Below are 20140 nucleotides of genomic sequence, written 5' to 3'. Positions count from 1 at the left end.
TGGAGGGCCAGTGAACAGGGATGTCTCCCTGACAACACCCCCTGCAGCAGAACCTGATTGGATGTTACTCCCCAAGCCTTGTGTGCTGGTTTCAGTGGCTTTGTTCTCTCAGCTTCCTCAGAGAGCTGTTTGGTGGATGTGCTCAGTGTGTCTCCACGTAGTCCCAGGTCCTTGAGCAGGCGTGATGTTGATCTGCCCACAAAGCCTCTGGCTCCCACCTCCACCGGCTACAGCCTCACACTCACTCCATCCACTTTCTCTGCACTCCGCCACCAGGTCTGCATACTTGGCCTTCTTTCTCTCGTAGGCAGCTTCCAGTCCCTCCTCCCATGGCACTGTCAGCTCCATCAGTATTGCTGCCTTCACAGCTGCAGACCACAGCAGCACGTCTGGTCTTAAGGTGCTGCTGCATATCTCCTGTGGGAACTGGAGCTGCCTACCCAGGTCTACTTCCATCTTCCACACCGCCCCTGGTGTTAGTAGCTTGGCGGGTGGTCTCTTGCTGGTCTGCATTGCGGGTTCCCCCTGCCTGAGGAAATGGATCCTGCGTGGGCTCTCTGATGGACTCTGCTTGTTTGCCTCCTGCCCACTTTTCTCCAGCACCTCTGCCAGCTTCCTGAGCACTTGGTGGTGTGTCCATCTGAGCCGACCCTGTCAGTGCTGTTCTGCAGCCCCACAGAACATGCTGGAGTGAGTGAGGCATTGATGGGCCCGCAGAGGTCACAGGGTTGCTCTGCTCCAAGCCATTGGTGGAGGTGTTGAGGGCTCGGGAGGGTGTCGTGTGTTGCCCTGATGAGGAAACTGAGCCGAGCCTGTGGCAGCTTCCAGAACTCTGCCCAGCTGATCGCTCGGCTCGCCACACCCTCCCAAGTTGTCCAGCGCCCCTGCTGCCCCAGACCTCACTCTGAGCTCCATGTCACAATGCAGAGCTGGACCAAGTACACAACTCCTTTACTGAAGTGAAATAGAGATGCACCTTCACTAATATTACTCCAATACAAGTACACAACTCCTTTACTGAAGTGAAATAGAGATACACCTTCACTAATATTACTCCAATACAAGTACACAACTCCTTTACTGAAGTGAAATAGAGATACACCTTCACTAATATTACTCCAATACAAGTACACAACTCCTTTACTGAAGTGAAATAGAGATACACCTTCACTAATATTACTACAACACAAGTACTCAACTCCTTTACTGAAGTGAAATAGAGATACACCTTCACTAATATTACTCCAATACAAGTACACAACTCCTTTACTGAAGTGGAATAGAGATACACCTATAACATTACTCCAATACAAGTACACAACTCCTTTACTGAAGTGAAATAGAGATGCACCTTCACTAATATTACTCCAATACAAGTACACAACTCCTTTACTGAAGTGAAATAGAGATGCACCTTCACTAATATTACTCCAATACATGTACACAACTCCTTTACTGAAGTGGAATAGAGATACACCTAAATTACTCCAATACAAGTACACAACTCCTTTACTGAAGTGAAATAGAGATGCACCTTCACTAGTATTACTCCAATACAAGTACACAACTCCTTTACTGAAGTGAAATAGAGATGCACCTTCACTAATATTACTCCAATACAAGTACACAACTCCTTTACTGAAGTGAAATAGAGATACACCTTCACTAATACTCCAATACAAGTGAAAGTTAGACTCAAAAAACAGATTATTTATCATTTAATGATGTAGGCTAAAGATCTAGCTATGTGGTGAATGTCAGGTGATTGTCTGATTATGACCGCTTCGCTAGCTATGCTTGTTTGACTTGTTGTCAAAGTTTTTATTTTTATTTTTTTGTATTTATTTATTTTTTTCCCGTCATTTTTCGTCAACGATTCCCGTATGTGTGTCTGTATTCCCGATACGGACACCGTAACACCGGAGCGCATGAAACTTGGTGGGCATGTAGCCCCAGTAGACTTCTGTGGAAAATGTTCGTTTCGTCCCCGGGGGTCACTTGAAAAACTGTTCCAAACACACATCACAATCTCTGCTAGTTGTTGTCCTAGAAACATATAAGTGACACCATTAGAAACCTTTAATGAACTAGTTTCCAAATATATAAGTTTTAAAAGAGAATGGTTGCTCTGGGTGCTGGATGCTACGGTCATACACACACACACACACACACATAAATACACACACACAGACACATACCTACACACACACGCACCAGCACACACATGTACATGCACAAACACGCCCACACGCATGCACACACACACCCTCACATACACACACACACACACACACAGAGAGATGCACAGTACACACACACACACACACACACACACAGATGCACAGTGTGCACTCACACACACTCACACACACACATCTTTGAGTACGTTTTGTGAGACCACCGGAGCTGAGAAGTGAGTGTGTGTGTAATGTACTATAGCCTGTGTGTGTGTGTGTGTGTGTGTGTGTGTGTGTGTGTGTGTGTGTGTGTGTGCGTGCGTGTGTGCGTGCGTGTATGGGTGCGTTTCTGTATGCCAGTGTGTGTGTTTGCATGTGTGTATATGTGTGTATGTGCATGATCTGTGTGTATTCTGTGTGTGTTCTCTCTTTCTCTCTCTCTCTCTGTGGGTGTATCTGTGTGATGGTCGCCTGGCTCAAGGCCACCAAAACATAAAAGAGGGGAAGACCACACCGAAATATATAACAAAATAGGTTTATTTAACGAACGATCTATATACAAAAGTCAGTAATTGGAAAGCAAAGCAAAACTGTGGTGTATGTCAGCATATGAAGTGTCATGCGTAAAGTAAACGAAAAGCAAATGGGAAACGCAGCGGTTGTCGAGCCGACCAAGCCAGAGAGAGACCCTCGCGGACTGGGAGGTCCTGGTTTTATGTTGTGCGTCATTAGGCCTCCAATTAGCCACAACTGCAACTCAGAGCTCTCCCTGCTGGTACACACACACAAACAGCAACAGCAGCCAACAGACCAACAAATAGACCTGGAGGGTCAGGGACGAACCCAGCATGGGCAGGCTGGGTCGTCACAATCTGTGTGTGTGCCTGTGTGTGTGTGTGTGTGTGTGTGTGTGTGTGTGTGTGTGTGTGTGCGCCTGCATATTTGTGTGTGCACTCGCGCGCATGCGTGTGTGTGTGTGTGTGTGTGTGTGTGTGTGTGTGTGTGTGTGTGTGTGTGAGTGTGTACCTGCGTGTGTGTGTGTGATCTGATATTGGAGTGACAGTGACGGCAAAGAACACAGTGAACATATACACATAGAAACACATAAAACACACACACAAGCAGACACACACACACACACACTCATAGACAGAGAAGCACTCATACACAAAAGCAAGCGCACATATGCACACACTCATTTACATACATAAAAGTTGCAATAGGGGATGGAGTAGGCGATGGAAACAAAAGCGTGATTGATATTTGCGGAGAGAATGTGCAGGACTGAGCGGCGGTCATATTGTGTATCGCTTTGCGGTACATCTAGTTTCATTTCAACTTCACAATGATCATGGAGGATAGCCTGGTTAACACCAGACCACTTCTCAAATCTCAGTTGCTAACAGGTTTGTCTTGGTTCTCTCATCTACATGGAGGATGTTCTGATGAAGATGTTGCTATCACCATCACTACCACAGCCAAATTCAAAATGAGCTATTGAAAAACATGATCTTAAAGGTGGTCTACTGCATTATTGAATCACTTCAAATGTGCTTTAAAGTAAATATTACTAAATGCTCATATATCAAATGTAGTGGAGTAAACGTAACAGGTGTCCAAAAGAATCAATACTCATAAAGTACAGATACTAAAAAATCATCATAAGTACAGTAATGAGTACAATCATAAGTACAGTAATCAAGTAAATGTACTTACTGTCCACCTTGCTGTCCACCCCTGTAAGATTGTAGGCCTATGCCTTCATATATGTTCAGTCACTGGTATCAATAGGCAGGTTAAGTTGTTTGATTGAATGTACAGTATTTGGCAAGATTTGCATCTGTTGTATTTTTTATGTGTACTGAAAAATGCACAAAATAAATAGAAATAAATAGAAACAGAATTTAGAATGTGTATTTGTAAAGAACATAACCAGTATGATGATTTTCTTTCTCCATTAAAGATTCTGTAACAATTGTATCAGATCATTCAGAGTGCAGCAATTGTTTTTACCCTATTGGTTACATGTGCAGTTGGAACCAACATGATATGAACAGTTTGAAGACTTTACAATAACAGACATGTTTGCTGGAGATAGCATTTTAAAGTCTGTCAAGATTACTGTGGGTAAGGATAAAAGCAGGTCTGAAGTGGATGGTAATTTACTGTAGTCAGATATGAATGCTTTATGCAAGGTGGACCTCTTGCAGTGCCACTTAACGACCACAAGAGTGTAGTGTTTACCTTTTACTGTAATTAAGTGCTTAGGGCAATTCATAGTAGGCAGCAGTCCACTCTGCTTCCTCTGCTCGTTGTTGGCTCTAAAAACAAAATAACGTTTTAACGTTTAGAAGGTTAGTAGGCCAAACCTAGAGAGTTACAGCCATGTCGAGATTTAGGTTACGTAATTTTCAGTATATTGTTTTAATTTGCACTTCGGTAGGCCTACCTACACAAAGAAATGAAATATTGTTCCCTTATGTCAGCATCAAACAGGGTAATAAATAGATTTATTTGAATAAATAGGAGAGTAGCACAGCTTGTGAACAGCAGCACGGTAGCCTAGGCCTTGTAAAGTGCAAGTGAAATGCAGTCATAGTCCAAATAAGTGCAGTTCAGACACAGGGGGTAGGCTACAGGCCATTTAAAATCCCAACATCGTGTGGCCTAGCTTTTAATCACCCTGTTGGATTTGGAAAGGTTGTAGCACCTTTTCACGGGGGAGCAGAGAGGCACTGGTGATCTTGCTGGCTGTCTTTACCATGCTTTACAATCTGGTGTGTGTGAAAACGTAGCGTTTGCCCACGTGATGAAGGCGGAACAAATGAAATCGAAAGTAAATCTCAAGAGACATCGTAACAGGATGGTGTTCGGGCAGGAAGATTGGGGTAAGTGGATAAAGTGAGTTAAATGTAAGGTTATGGTCGATAACACTGAAGCGTTAATTGATGTCGGTTTCGTAACCTGGAGATAATAGGCTACGTGCACGAAATGCACGTAACAACGTCAACAACGAATAGGCCTATATTTGATGTGGCCTACACATTATTGCGCATGACAGCAAGAAGGCCATTGTTGGTAGCCTAACCATAAGTGTCTCTGGCCTAACCTAGAGAATGCGTCTCATAGTGATTTTGACAAGGCAATCCTGGAATTAGAAAATGTCTGATAGCATTGAATTTGTGTTTTTGTCAGCCTCTTTATGTCCAACATCTACGGAGGGATATCTTACAGGTGAATAGGCTAAACATTTTAATTTATAGATATTCCCACAAAACTTAAATGGCTGATGATTTACATTAAGTCAATATTTAGTTGTAGGCTATTGGAACTTTTTGAAATGTACAGTATAAGTAAATGAACCATGACAGAATGCTAGGGGGTCTGGGGGCTATTGGTAACTTGTGACTTTAAATATATTACATTCATTGATTACAGCATATAACAATACAGTTCATAAATCCACTGGTATTCAACTGGTATTTCTTTTGAAGGGTTCAGATGCAAAACCCTCTAAATCTGTCGGACCACTTTTCTTTTAATGAGCATTTTATAGGTTTTTGTCTACAAATCAATATTTCAGACCAGGAGGAGAGTGATCTTTAGCGTGTTTTGAAGCGGTATTATTCAATTAATGTATTGTGTGTGTGGAGACCATTCACCATTGTTATCTCATTTTTGATAGAAATGGCATTTGCATCTGAACTCTTAATTTCTTAACACATTAAGCAAGTCTATTGGGAGTTTGATCTCTTCTCATAGACAACATCAAGTAGCTCCTGAGCATCTTTAGCCTGGCAGCTTTAAAAAATAAAAAGTCACCTCTGCATGATATTTACAGTGGGTAGGAAAACATAAATATAAAATACAACCAAAGCTGAAAACCCTTGACAGGAGGGGACATGAAACTAGCTGTCAGAGCTACGTGTACATGCACAGACTATGTGACAATATGCACACAATGAGCAGTCATAGAACCACAGCCTTCCTGTGTGTGTGTGTGTGTGTGTGTGTGTGTGAGAGAGAGTGTGTGTGTGTCTGAATCTTGTCACTATTCCTCCAACTCCTGTAACTTACAGCTACGTGACTACATGCAGAGACTACGTGATCACATGCACAAATTCAAATGAAAGTAGCCAAGGCATAAAACCACAGCCTTCCTATTTGTGTGGAAATAGGCTGGACTAGTCTACTGAAATCTTTCCACACTTTTAAATAAATCTGTACAGAGTACAGTATAATCCTCACCACATTAATATATTCATTTAGCACAGTGGTTCTCAAACTTCAGTGAGTACCACCTCAGAGAACAATATTGACTCTCCAAGTACCACCATTATGACCAGTATTAAAATACCATAGCTTAGGTCAGTTGAAATATATTTTACATCGTACATACTGTTTCGCATTTTCAAGAAAAATAAAAACTAGTTTAAATTTAGCAATTTTCATTATATATATTTTTATATAATTTGAAGTGATTATTTTGTCTTCATGAAATAAAATATCTTGGAGACCCCCAGAGTACCACAACAGAGAGTCCACATACCACCATTGGTACCCATGCCACAGTTTATTTTATTTTTGTTTTAAGCATATTTTTGGGGGCTTTTTGCCTTTATTCATATAGAACAGTAGAGAGAGACAGGAAGCAAGTGGGAGAGAGAGAGACAGATGGGGTGGGATCGGGAAATGACCGCAGGTCGGAATCGAACCTGGGTCCCCGTGAGAACCACTGATTTAGCAGATACTTGGACAAAGCGGCTAACAAAGGCCATTTTCATCAAAGCAATGACAAAACAGTTAAAAATGAGCAAAACACAAGCAAGTTAAGATAACTTTACATTTAATTTTATATTCATTATGGTGTTTCTGTTTCAGTTAGAAATTAAATGCATTCCAGACTTTTTAAGGGTCCTCCTCCCTTGAGGCCCTAGTAATGAGTCCCCTGCCTGTAATAGCCTCCCTGCACAGGGGTGTAATATACAGGTTTATAACGCACAATATGCTACTGCTAATGCAACGCTACCACTTATTTTCTAACTCTAGGGTGGTATTATTTGCCAAAATTCACTATGAGACTTATTACCCTCAGATAATAGCCTTATTCCCTTCGGATAATAGCCTATTGACCGATCCCTCTGGCTAAGGGACTAATTGGTGGACTGGAGATAGTGTTTGTTGTTGTGCACCAGCAGCAACTTGGACAGCATTCAAATTCAAGGTCATAGTTATTACTAATAATAAATCTAACTAGCCAACATAAAACGCAACAAATGTATAATTTTCTTTGCAGATAAAAATCCCATATTAGTGATATACATCAAAACACCCCTGCCAAAATGGTTTAATCTGCGAAACCCCTCTATTTACCCATAGTGGTACGGTCCCTCAGTTCCCCAATAGACCTCTGAAGTTCGCCTACAAAAAAGCCACCATCTTTGCCCAAATAAGGAGATCCGGTATCTTGAGATTTTTTCTATGGGAAAATAACATGGGGATTTTCAATTATCGCACCTGTTAAACTCTCGCGGGGATGATGACATTGGAAATGCAGACGTTTTTCACTACACAGTTTTGTCCACTGCCGTCTAGTGGATACTGTGATCTTCTGTAGGTGAAGACGGCACACTTTGATCTTTGCTACCCCAGAGCTAACTTAACTCCCGGATATCCTTATATGGGCAAAGATGGCAGCTTTGGATCCTTTTTGTAGGCGAACTTCAGAGGTCTATGATAAACTAAGAAGTTCACACAGAGTTTGATATCAGCAACAGGTTATACAGATACAGAATAGATATAGATGTAGATATATAATAACTATGATAGAAAACTTCTTCTGACAATTCTTATTGTGAATAAAACTAGATTGTGTCGGTGTGCTGAGTTATAAAACCATTGAAGAGACGACCTTTGGCCTCTACAGGGAATCATGAGCAGAGTGATCATTAATCATTAACAGAACGACCTCATACAGACATCCTGCTTGTCGAAGTTCACTGAGTCGGGCGCCATCTTAAAGACAACAGCCACTTGAGAGCTTCAGAGATCCTCCTGTCTTCTGGAACATGTGAGAGTGGGGAGAAGGGGACAAGACTGAACACTGAACAGGTAAGATGGCGTTCACTTCAAATCATTTCAATTCCAAAATGTGCCATATTATAGGCCGTAATGGGCTCCATGGCCATGTGTTGCTGTGTGGTTCATGTGAAGTGTGTAAAACAAAGTGTGTGTCTGCTGTTAAGAGATGAACATCATATCTCCATGGATTTCCTGCTGTCTCGCTACAGTAATGTGATTTAATTTGTCTATAGGAAGTTACACTGGATTTGAGAAAGACTGAGCTGGAGCGGCTTTATGAGTTTCCTGATACCTGAAATAATAGCGTGCACACACACATGCTCGCTCTCGCTCGCTCTCTCTCTCTCTCTCTCTCTCTCTCTCTCTCTCTCTCTCTCTCTCTCTCTCTCTCTCTCTCTCTCTCTCACACACACACACACACACACACACACACACACACACACACACACACACACACACACACATGCAAGGTTAGTTAGTAGAGGCATAAAATCATGTTTGCCATTGTAACATCACTATAACTATAAAGCATCTGGGGCAGAGGTATGGTGATATATTATTTTGCCCTGTTCACCTGTGTCTCTCCAGCAGTGAGGGCTTAGATTAAACCTGTAAGGCACAACAACATAACAACCCTGGCTGCATATATTCTAGTCCATGTACAGTATGAAGTGATATTGAACTCACAGGGTTGCAGTTCTCTCTACAAGTGTTCAAATCCATCTGTGTTAGATGAACAGCAATGCTGTTTGTATGCATTTGGTTTTAAAATTGGTCAAGAAAAGTGATAGAAGAATACACACGCACACACACACGTCGCATACACGCACACACACACACACACACACACACACACACTGTCTCACCACCGTTGGTGTCTCACAACCGTTGGTGTTCTACACATTTGGTCCTACACATTTGGTCCCACATTTGGATAAAAGTACAAAAGGATGTTTTTTTGTCCATATGGTACTTATCAGAACTTCATCTGTAAATGCAATTCTTTCTTAATGTTGTGCCAATATTCTAGCAGCCACACTAATCATTACTTACTGTAGTATCATCAAGTCCCATATTTGTGGAGAGTTTAAATATTGGCAAAACATTAATGAATGTTGTATTTAATGAAATCACACATTTTTGGTCAACGATTCCCAGGACACTGAAACACCGGAGCATGTTCGTTTGGTCCCCGGGTACACACACATCAACACACAAAAAGACACACGTACACATACACACATGCACACACACTTTTACCCTCCATACACCATACACATTCACATGCGAATACACACATATAGACACACATACACACATAAAGACACACACACAGAAACACACATATGCACAAAAGCAAAACTAATACACATGCACACATTCATTTACATACAGAAAAGTTGCTGTATTGATACGTCTCTGTATTGATTGGTTATTGATTAGGATGGATGTCCCTCAAGAGGGTGAGGATGCTGTTGGTGGAGATCAGACAGGCAGAGCAGCATGTGCCGTGTCCAGCCACGTGTCCATGAAGAATGAGGAGCCTGTTACTGATGGACATCAGGGGGTCAGCACAGGAAGAGTGCTGTCTTATCCAAGGTGAGTTGTTTCCACTGATGGGCATCAGGGGGTCAGCACAGGTAGAGTGCTATTCAGTGCTGGGTGAGTCCAACACCAACACACACACACACACACACACACACACACACACACACACACACACACACTGCACTCTGACTGGCTACTTGTGGCTACTTGTGAGTAAAGGTGAGGTCTATGACTGCATGGTTTAAAGGTGCGGTCTTTGATCCTGGTGAAAGGTGATTGATGTTTGAGCTCAATGGTCAATCAAAGGCACCACCAACCCACTCCCTCTGGAGGTAGTATTGGAGCAGGAGTGCCCTTTGTTGTTGATTGGCCAGTGCATGGCATGGTCAAAGCCACTTTTTGTTTTCCATTTCACCAAATAAGGATTTTTATCAGTGAGAAGAGGCCAGGCCAACTATCAACAAATTGTCCGTGTGTGTGTGTGTGTGTGTGTGTGTGTGTGTGTGTGTGTGTGTGTGTGTGTGTGTGTGTGTGTGTGTGTGTGTGTGTGTGTGTGTGTGTGTGTGTGTGTGTGTGTGTGTGTGTGTGTGTGTGTGTGTGTGTGTGTGAAGATGTGTCGCTCAATCTATTATGTATTTTGTGTATCAAGAACCCAGACACACAGACCAGTGTCTCCAGTGCCCAGCTGTGTGTCCATGAAGAGTGACCAGTATGTGTGTGTGTGTGTGTGTGTGTGTGTGTGTGTGTGTGTTGGTAGAAATATTGTATACCAAAGTGAAACATTAGATCCAGTCACAAAGAAGTAAAAGGATACAGGGTTTAATTACAGCTGTATACAGGAGAGAGGCACACACTGGAAGCAGTGTACTCCAGAATATGCGTCTCTGATTTGATAGAAAATTATATACAAGGTTTAAATACACAACAGTAAAGGATAGATAATCATACATTAACAGTGGAAAACTTCAGAAGTCTACTCTAACCAATGGTTGTTGACGTGAACAGACACAAGCGCCTTATATTATCCATGTTTAGGAACAGTACATTCTATTACAGTGCCACTAGAATCATTCTTTTAGTGTCAAAGTGATCCACTAGTGAGAAAGACAAAGTTTTAAATCACAAATTTTATGTGTGTGTCATTGAGTTTGTGTGAAGATGTGTCGCTCAATCTATTATGTATTTTGTGTATCCAGAACACAGACACACAGACCAGTGTCTCCAGTGCCCAGCTGTGTGTCCATGAAGAGTGACCATTCCATGGATCAGCCTATGAGGCTCAGCAGTGGACCACTGTCTGATCCAAAGTGAGATTTTAGCTTTTTATACAAAAGTAGACAAGTGTGTGTGTGTGTGTGTGTGTGTGTGTGTGTGTGTGTGTGTGTGTGTGTGTGTGTGTGTGTGTGTTTGAGAGAGAGGGAGAGAGAGACAGAGGTTGATTTTGTGTGTGTGTGTGTGTGTGTGTGTGTGAAGAAGAGAGAAAGAGAGAGAGATTGTGTGTGTGTGTGTGTGTGTCATTGAGTTTGTGTGAAGATGTGTCACTTAATCTATTATGTATATTGTGTTTCCAGACCACAGACACACAGACCAGTGTCTCCAGTGCCCAGCTGTGTGTCCATGAAGAGTGACCATTCCATGGATCAGCCAATGAGACTCAGCAGTGGACCACAGTTTGATCCAAAGTGAGATTTTAGCTTTTTATACAAAAGTAGACAAGTGTGTGTGTGTGTGTGTGTGTGAAGAAGAGAGAAAGAGAGAGAGATTTTGTGTGTGTGTGTGTGTGTGTGTGTGTCATTGAGTTTGTGTGAAGATGTGTCACTCAATCTATTATGTATGTTGTGTATCCAGACCACAGACACACAGACCAGTGTCTCCAGTGCCCAGCTGTGTGTCCATGAAGAGTGACCATTCCATGGATCAGCCTATGAGACTCAGCAGTGGACCACAGTCTGATCCAAAGTGAGATTTTTGCTTTTTATACAAAAGTGTGTGTTTGTGTTTGTGTTTGCGTGTTTGTGTGTGTGTGTGTATGTATGTGTGTGCGTGCGTGCATGAGTGTGTGCGTGCATGTGTGCGTATGTGTGTGTGTTTGTGTTTGTGTGCGTGTGCGTGTGCGTGCGTGCAAATTAACTTTTGCTTTTTAGTCTTTTTGATTCCGTGGATTTACTGTATTAATGTCATTTTGTCTCTACAGAGTTTGGAGAAGCAGTCTAACTGTGCATTCTCCAGTCAACAGAGCTGAATTAGCAGGTAAACAGAAGTCTTTAAATGTTAATTTTTTATTAACAATTACTCCTAAGGGACTGCTCCTAAGAACAAGACCCAGGGATATGTATTAATGCTATTCTGGACTCAATAATCAGTTAGCTGTGTTCGATGTCAACATGTTTAATTATTTTAATTTTTATGGCAAACAGACAAACATGTCCTGAACAAAGTACTGATGACCCATAAAGCCAGCATGAAGAGGAGGTTTGAGAGCATATGTGAAGGCATCATAAGGTCAGGGACTCAAACACTCCTGAACAAGATCTACACAGAGCTCTACATCACAGAGGGAGAGAGTGAAGGGGTGAATAATGAGCATGAGGTTTGGCAGGTAGAGTCAGCATCCAGGCCACAAACTACAGAGGACACAGCAATCAACTGCAATGATATCTTCAAGCCCTTACCTGGACAGGAGAGACACATCAGAACTGTCATGACCAAGGGGATCGCTGGTATTGGAAAAACTGTCTCGGTACAGAAGTTTATCCTTGACTGGGCAGAGGAGAGAGTTAACCAGGATGTAGATTTCATGTTTGTGCTTCCGTTCCGTGAGCTGAATTTGGTCAAACATGATCAGTACAGTCTTCACAGGCTCCTGCTTGACTTCCACCCTGAGCTTAGAGAGCTACAGGATAATGAATACAAAGACCGCCACATTGTGTTCATCTTTGATGGTTTGGATGAGAGTCGACTTCCACTGAAATTCCAAGAAAATCGGAAGATTTCTGATGTGACAGAAACATCATCAATGGATGTGCTGATGACGAGCCTCATTCAGGGAACTCTACTTCCTTCTGCTTTCATCTGGATAACCTCCCGACCAGCAGCAGCCAGTCAGATCCCTTCTCAGTGCATCAATCAGGTGACAGAAGTACGAGGGTTCAATGACCCACAGAAGGAAGAGTACTTCAGGAAGAGGATCAGTGACCAGAATCAAGCCAACAGAATCATCTCACACATTAAGGCATCCAGAAGTCTCCACATCATGTGCCACATGCCAGTCTTCTGTTGGATCTCAGCCACTGTCCTTCAGCAGATACTGGAACTGGGGGTAAAAGGGAAGAAAGCCCCTAAAACTCTGACTGAGATGTTCATACACTTCCTGCTCATCCAGACTACCAGGAAGAACCAGAAGTATCAAGAGGAAAGTCAGACAGATAGACAGAGGCTCCTGGAGTCACATAAAGGTGTCATATTGAAACTGGCAGAGTTGGCTTTCAAGCATCTGGAGAATGGCAATCTCATGTTCTATGAGGAAGACCTGAGAGAGTGTGGCATTGATGTCAGTGAAGCCTCAGTGTACTCTGGCATGTGCACAGAGATCTTCAGGGAGGAATGTGTGTTTCACCACAAGAAGGTCTACTGCTTTGTCCATCTGAGCATCCAGGAGTTTCTAGCAGCCATGTTTGTGTTTCATTCCTACATGTCTGGAAATCTGGAGTTGCTGAAATCTTTCCTCCCCAAAAGACATGGACACAATCAAACATTCCTTCCTTTGCATATTCTGTTGAAGAGAGCTGTGGACAAGGCTTTGGACAGCAAGAATGGACACCTGGACCTTTTCCTTCGCTTCCTTGTAGGCATATCAGTGGAGAGCAATCAAGCCCTCTTGCAAGGCTTATTGACAAACACACACAGCAGCTCAGAGTGTATCCAGAAAACATGTCAATACATCAAAGTTCTTAAGGGGAAGTCTCCTGAAAGATGCATCAATCTTCTTCACTGCTTATTTGAAATGAACGATCATTCTCTGCATCAAGAAGTCCAAACCTATTTCAAATCTCCAGATGGCCTCTCAGATGAATTGTCACCTGCCCACTGTTCAGCACTGGCCCACATGTTTCTGATGTCTGATGATGTGCTGGATGTGTTTGACTTGAGCAAATACAAAACATCAGAGGAGGGACGGAGGAGACTGGTGCCAGCTGTGAGATGCTGCAGGAAGGCTGTGTGAGTATGACAATACTTCAGTTCTGAGTTCATCTATTTTATGTTTAGTGTGTAGTATGATAGTATTGAATCATACATGTACTGTAAGAGCTGGCATAGCCAATAGATAAATCTCAACTTTGCACCTGTAACATGTATTTCACAACACCTGATGCGCCGCTTTTTTGCATAGTGTCAGGATGTGGTTTTGAGCACAGATGCAGGGACCTGTCAGATAAAACAGACTTTTACTCAAATGAGAAGGCACAGGTCAATAGGAGCAAACAGTCAAAATGATCAACAGTTCAAGAGGCAAGGCTTAAGATTCAGATACAGTTCATTCAGCACAGGCAGGGAAATATTCTAAGAAAATACACAAACTGAGACAAATTGCCAAGCGAGACAGTGAGTTCAGTCCACAAACATAAAGGTACAGGACTACTGCGTAATTCCAAAAGCTGAGAAGATTTAAAAACTCAGTCCACGAGAGAGAAGACCACAAAGAGAAATAAATCCATTTGAAAAAACAAATCCAACACAAGTATTCCACACGGAAGTTCGGAACAGATTCGACCATGTGAGCTTGACCAAGTAGATCATGTTGAAGGTCAACTTACATACTCAACAAATCAGTCATTTTGGTGAATCCAGTCATTAAATCACAGGTAAACTGAGAAACTCAGGCACATTTTAGAATAATGTCTCAACCTAGTGGTGACAATCAGGAACTGTGTGAGGTTAAATACTTTATTATGTTTTCACTGGTAAATGAGACGGATACATGAGCTGTCCTTGATGTTGTATTCCATCATGAGATACTCCATCTCAGTATCAAATCAAATCAACATTATTATAAATTGTTAACAGAGCCTTCCTCATTAATGTGTTTGCATTATGAGAATGCCCCATCTCAGCACCAACAGGTGCGCATGTTATATGGAGGTGCATGGTATACATGGGGTGCAAAACACTGAATGTGATGTTCTCCAGTTCTCCAGCTGTTTAAATAAATATGCTCATACAGCACTGGGTTAATCACACTGATCAGTCTTTAGTGGTGTTGTGTCTGTGGTTGGACAGAGTTAACTGTTCATGGTATTCAGGGCTCATATATTATTCTGTCTTCTCTTCCTCCTTAGTAGTGTTGATTTGGCCCTGTCACATACTGCACATGGGGCAGTTATATTATTTTCCTCTCTCATTCTCACTAGAGATTTAAACACGACACATTACCCTTTAATACTATTTTACCTCTCTTGCAGACTTGCTGACTGTAAGCTAACAGAGAAGTCCTGGGAGATTGTGGCCTCAGCTCTGCAGTCTGCAAACTCCCCCTTAAGAGAGCTGGACCTGAGTCAGAATGACCTGCATAAGTCAGGAGAAAAGCTTGTCTCTGCTCTTCTGAGTCCAAACTGCAAACTGGAGACACTGAGGTCAGTAATATTGTAGACCTGTGAGCTGTGAGCAGTATTCATCGACTTAAATACTGGCAAGATAACCTATACTGTAGAGCTGACTGACTGATTTATTGGTTGTTTGTTTGATACATTGATCATGTATGTTTCACTTTTACTAGTGCTATGAGATGAATATTTTATTCTGTTTTATTCTTTGCTTTATTCTATTTTAATTATAACTATTCACAGTTGTTAACCGCAGACTGTGTCAAGCAGACAGTACCAGCATCTGTGTTTTACTCTTGAATTGATATATTCTCTTTGATTTGCACTGTTTGTGATTCTCTGTGAAATGGTTTATGTGGTTACAGACTTGTTGGCTGTAAACTGAAAGGGGGATTTTTGGCTTTGGCTCACAAGGGGGCAAACCCCCAACTAAGAGAGCTGGACATCAGTGACAGTGAGCTTCAGGACTGTGGAGGAGAACTGCTCCATCAACCACTCAATCAAGACTGTAAAGTGAGGTCTGTGATTTTAGCACATTGCAGAGGCTGTTGCTTTCTGTTTGATCTAAAAGTGGTTCACATCATTATAACTGAAACTTAATATTAAGAAATTTAAGGGGTATAGATGACGTTTGTTTATATAATGTTTTCCTCTTCCACTGTAGACTTACCAGCTGTAAACTCAAACACAGCTCATGTGAGATTGTGGCCTCAGTTCTGCAGTCATATCATTCTCAGCTGAGTGAGTTGGACATGATTGGCTGTGATCTGCAAACATCAGAAGAGAAGCAGCTCTTTGGTCTTAGAAACCCAAACTGCCAACTGAAGAAACTGAGGTCAGTAACCATAGACATGCAGTATATACAGTATATATATCTATGTCAAGGCCATCACCCACCGGACATGTGAGCGGCGCGCCGCTACAATAAAAAAATTACAACTCCATTGTTTTCAACGGAGCAAAGCCCACTGGAAACGTCTGCCGCGCAGCAGCCGCACAGAGATAGAAAACTATTCTAAAATCCTGCGCGTCAAGCCCAGACCGCCAACACCGCTGAACGCCGCTTCTGGTGGGCGCCGGGCTTCAGTAACACTCTGAAATAGGGTGTCACAATATCATAATTTCAGAATACAATCATGCAATCACTAGGTTTTGACTCCCTACTTATATAGCCTACATGGCATCCAACTAGCTACAATCCACCTCCGTCATATGCTACAATGTTACTATGGTTCTGCTCGTCTGTATTTCAGCTGGGATGCAACGTGACAGTTCATGTAAACTTTGCAACAAGTTTGGCGAATTAATACTCAAGTGTGATACGGGAACTACTTCAGAGGTAGCAGGTTATACCAAGTTAATGGCCACCCCATCAGCCAATCAGAGAAGAGAATTCCATTGCTGAGGGAGATAAATTACTGTAACTGTAGATGTGTTAACCATTCAATAGCAACATCAGTTGCATTGTTAACCATTCAATAGCAACATCTAGCATTGTTATGTCCTTTTATTTCACTATTTCTATATCTTCTGTTACATGGTTTGTGTTTTTACAGACTTGTTGGCTGTAAACTGAGAGGAAGATTTTTGGCCTTGACTCTTCAGTGGGCAAACTCCCACCTAAGAGTGCTGGACATCAGTGACAGTGAGCTTCAGGACTGTGGAGGAGAACTGCTCCATCAGCCACTGAATCAAGTCTGTAAAGTGAGGTCTGTATTTTGCACAGAGCACACTGACTGATGCAAAGCTGTCCATCTTTTTTATTGTCATTTCATATTTGGAAATGTAAGGACTATAGAGGACTGGTTGCTTATACTGTTTTTTTTTTTGTTGTTTCACTGTAGACTGATCAGCCGTGAACTCAAAGGCAGCTCCTCTGAGGTTGTGGTCTCAGTTCTGCAGTCGTATATTTCTCAGCTGAGTGAGTTGGACATGAGTGGCTGTGATCTGCAAACATCAGAAGAGAAGCTGCTCTCTGGTCTTCGAGATCCAAACTGCTACCTGGAGAAACTGAGGTCAGTAAAACTCTGGAAGACTTCACAGAGGTCTTATCTACACATTGAGGTTCAAGTGTAAGTGCATTTGTCGTTCCAGCCATATTTAAAACATCTACAGTGAAGTGGAAATGTTTCTCACAACTAGCGTGCATTTACAATGAACTGAAAGATAAAGTAAAACTAAAATCGGTGTTGAATTGGTACCTATGTATAGAAACTTGTGTGCTAGATACAATGAGTTTAACAGTCGTATGACCTGTGGGTAGAAGCTTTGGCAGCATCAGACTGTTTTTCTGACACAATATCTCCTTCCAGACGGCAGGTGAACAAACAGTCCATGTGCTGGGTGAGAGGAGTCTCTTCTAATGCAGAGAGCTTTCTTCCTGCACCTGCACCAACTCCACACTTTGGACATACAGTAGAGTAGAGGACTGTCACTGTTCTTGGATGCTAGACTCAAGACATGAGTTTTAGAAGCTCTGGGCTTTTAATGTCCATGTTGATGTGAATGAACTGGTCCCAGACCTGTCTGTTATAATAACATAATACTCCCTGCTGATGAGACACTAACAACATCAGTTTTCACCCCTCATGTTTGCTCTCTGATTTCACTATTTGTGATTCTCTGTTACATGGTTTATGTTCTTACAGACTTCTTGGCTGTAAACTGAGAGGAAGGTTTTTGGCCTTGATTCTTCAGTGGGCAAACTCCCACCTAAGAGAGCTGGACATCAGTGACAGTGAGCTTCAGGACTGTGAAGGAGAACTGCTCCATCAACCACTGAATCAAGACTGTAAAGTCAGGTCTGTATTTTGCACAGTGCACATCTTGTTTTCTGTCCTTTCATGTTTGGAATGTAAGGAGTATAGAGGACCTGTTGCTTAAAGTGTTTTCCGCTCTCACCACAGACTCATCAGCCGTGGACTCAAAGACAGCTCCCGTGAGGTTGTGGTCTCAGTTCTTTCATATATTTCTCAACTGAGTGAGTTGGACATGAGTGGCTGTGATCTGCAAACATCAGAAGAGAAGCTGTTCTCTGGTCTTAGAAACTCAAACTGCCACCTGGAGAAACTGAGGTCAGTAAAACTCTGGAAGACTTCACAGAGGTCTTATCTACACATTCAAACTTTCAAAGAATTTTGACATTCAGACTTAGAAGCATAGAAGCATTTTGAGAAACATTGGCTCTGATTGTTGTGCCTGTGTTGATGAGAGGATGTTGACCCCAGATCAGTTCAGTGCTCCCTGCTGGTGTGTCCTAGCCTGGCATAGCCCTCGGTAAGCTTCCGCTCAATTTTCATTTCCCTACACCATTACGTCTGGGTCTAATCCCATTGAGCTCAATTTCTCAGGATGCATTACATCTGGACCAATCAGCGAACGGGGGGAATCGGGGGAGGGGGGTGTTAACGATGACGTCGAGTATATGCGCGTTGTAGTCTCTATAGCTGTCACGACCAAACGTTAGCGATTGGGTAAAATCAGGCCCAATCGTTTCAAACTTCAACAGAGTTCATGCCTCCTGCCTGAAATCGATTCTGAATGGAGTAGGTCCAGACCCTCTGTACGATATTAGTACGAGGGTTTGGTATGACCGGGCTAGGTGTGTCCATGCACATATAGAGATAGATAGATAGATAGATAGATTGATAGATAGATAGATAGATAGATAGATACTTTATTGATCCCCAAGGGGAAATTCAAAGTCCCAGCAGCTTAAGACACCACACACCACATACAGTACAATGTAAACAATGTAAACAGGAAAATTAAAAAGCAAATCAACAAATCAACATGACTAAAGGAGCAGTAGAATACTATAGATAAGGTATGCATGAATGTACTGAGGATTGGTACCGTGATGTGATCCAGTCTGAGGTGTGTGTCAAGTTGGTAGTGCAAATAAGTCCAACAGTGCAACAGTGCAAGATTAAATTCTAGTGACCAGTAATAAATATGTACAGTACAAAATGTAAGCATAGTAATAATAATAATAACAGTACTAGTATAAATATATGGACAATTAAAATAAACTTAACATAGTAATAATATAAGAGTTAGACATGAGGGTAGACATGTAAGCCATGCCATGTAAGTGTATAAGAGGGTGGAGGTGCAGATATACTATGCATAGAAGTCCAACTCTCCTTTTCCCTTCAGTGAAGCATTGTACAGTTGTATGGCCCTGGGTACAAATTACTTTCTCAGTCTGTCTGTTGTGCATGTCATGGAGCGTAGTCTCCAGCTGATCAAGCTCTTCTGCTGTATGATAGTGCTGTAGAGTGGATGACAGTCATTTTCCAGGATGCTGTGTAGCTTGTTCAGGGTCCTTTTGTCTGATACTGAAGTGATGCACTCCAGATCAGCTCCCACAACAGAGCCAGCCTTCCTTACCAGCCTGTCTAGTCGCCCAGCATCCCTCTTCCTAGTGCTTCCTCCCCAGCATGCCACAGCATAGAAGAGGACGCTGGCAACAACAGACTGGTAAAACATCCAGAGGAGCTTGCTGCAGACATTGAAGGAGCGCAGCCTCCTCAGGAAGTACAGCCTGCTCTGCCCTTTCTTGTATATTGCTTCAGTGTTGACTGACCAGTCCAGTTTATCGTCCAGATGTACGCCCAGGTACTTGTATGTGTTCACCACCTCCACATTGACCTCCTCAATGGTGACTGGCAGCAGAGCAGGCTTAGACCTCCTGAAATCTACCACCATCTCCTTGGTCTTGGTCGTGTTGAG

At 42.4% G+C, this 20140-nt stretch overlaps 1 protein-coding gene across 1 annotated transcript; it reads left to right on the top strand.

Annotated features, from left to right (window-relative positions):
* The first annotated feature begins 5030 nt into the window (after positions 1-5030).
* LOC134087266 (NLR family CARD domain-containing protein 3-like) lies at positions 5031-18767 on the top strand. Its single transcript, XM_062540666.1, has 14 exons — positions 5031-5078; positions 8104-8288; positions 9702-9857; positions 11003-11113; positions 11655-11765; positions 12001-12056; positions 12224-14024; positions 15266-15436; positions 15772-15924; positions 16071-16241; positions 16963-17115; positions 17251-17421; positions 18055-18207; positions 18313-18767. Exons 3-14 carry the CDS (start codon positions 9703-9705, stop codon positions 18545-18547), a joined length of 3441 nt encoding a protein of 1146 aa, XP_062396650.1. The 5' UTR covers positions 5031-5078; positions 8104-8288; position 9702; the 3' UTR covers positions 18548-18767.
* The last annotated feature ends 1373 nt before the right edge of the window (positions 18768-20140 follow it).

This window comes from Sardina pilchardus, chromosome 1 (assembly GCF_963854185.1).
Source record: "Sardina pilchardus chromosome 1, fSarPil1.1, whole genome shotgun sequence".
Lineage (NCBI taxonomy): Eukaryota > Metazoa > Chordata > Actinopteri > Clupeiformes > Clupeidae > Sardina > Sardina pilchardus.
This window is presented reverse-complemented; position numbering and strand designations above follow the sequence as displayed.

What these genes read in the sequence shown, in the direction of transcription:
- LOC134087266 (XM_062540666.1), top strand. Translation starts at nt 9,703, where the DNA reads ATGGATGTCCCTCAAGAGGGTGAGGATGCTGTTGGTGGAGATCAGACA. An exon ending in AGAGTGCTGTCTTATCCAAG is followed by an intron (nt 9,858 to 11,002) that starts GTGAGTTGTTTC and finishes TTGTGTATCCAG; the next exon opens with AACACAGACACACAGACCAG. An exon ending in CAACAGAGCTGAATTAGCAG is followed by an intron (nt 12,057 to 12,223) that starts GTAAACAGAAGT and finishes TATGGCAAACAG; the next exon opens with ACAAACATGTCCTGAACAAA.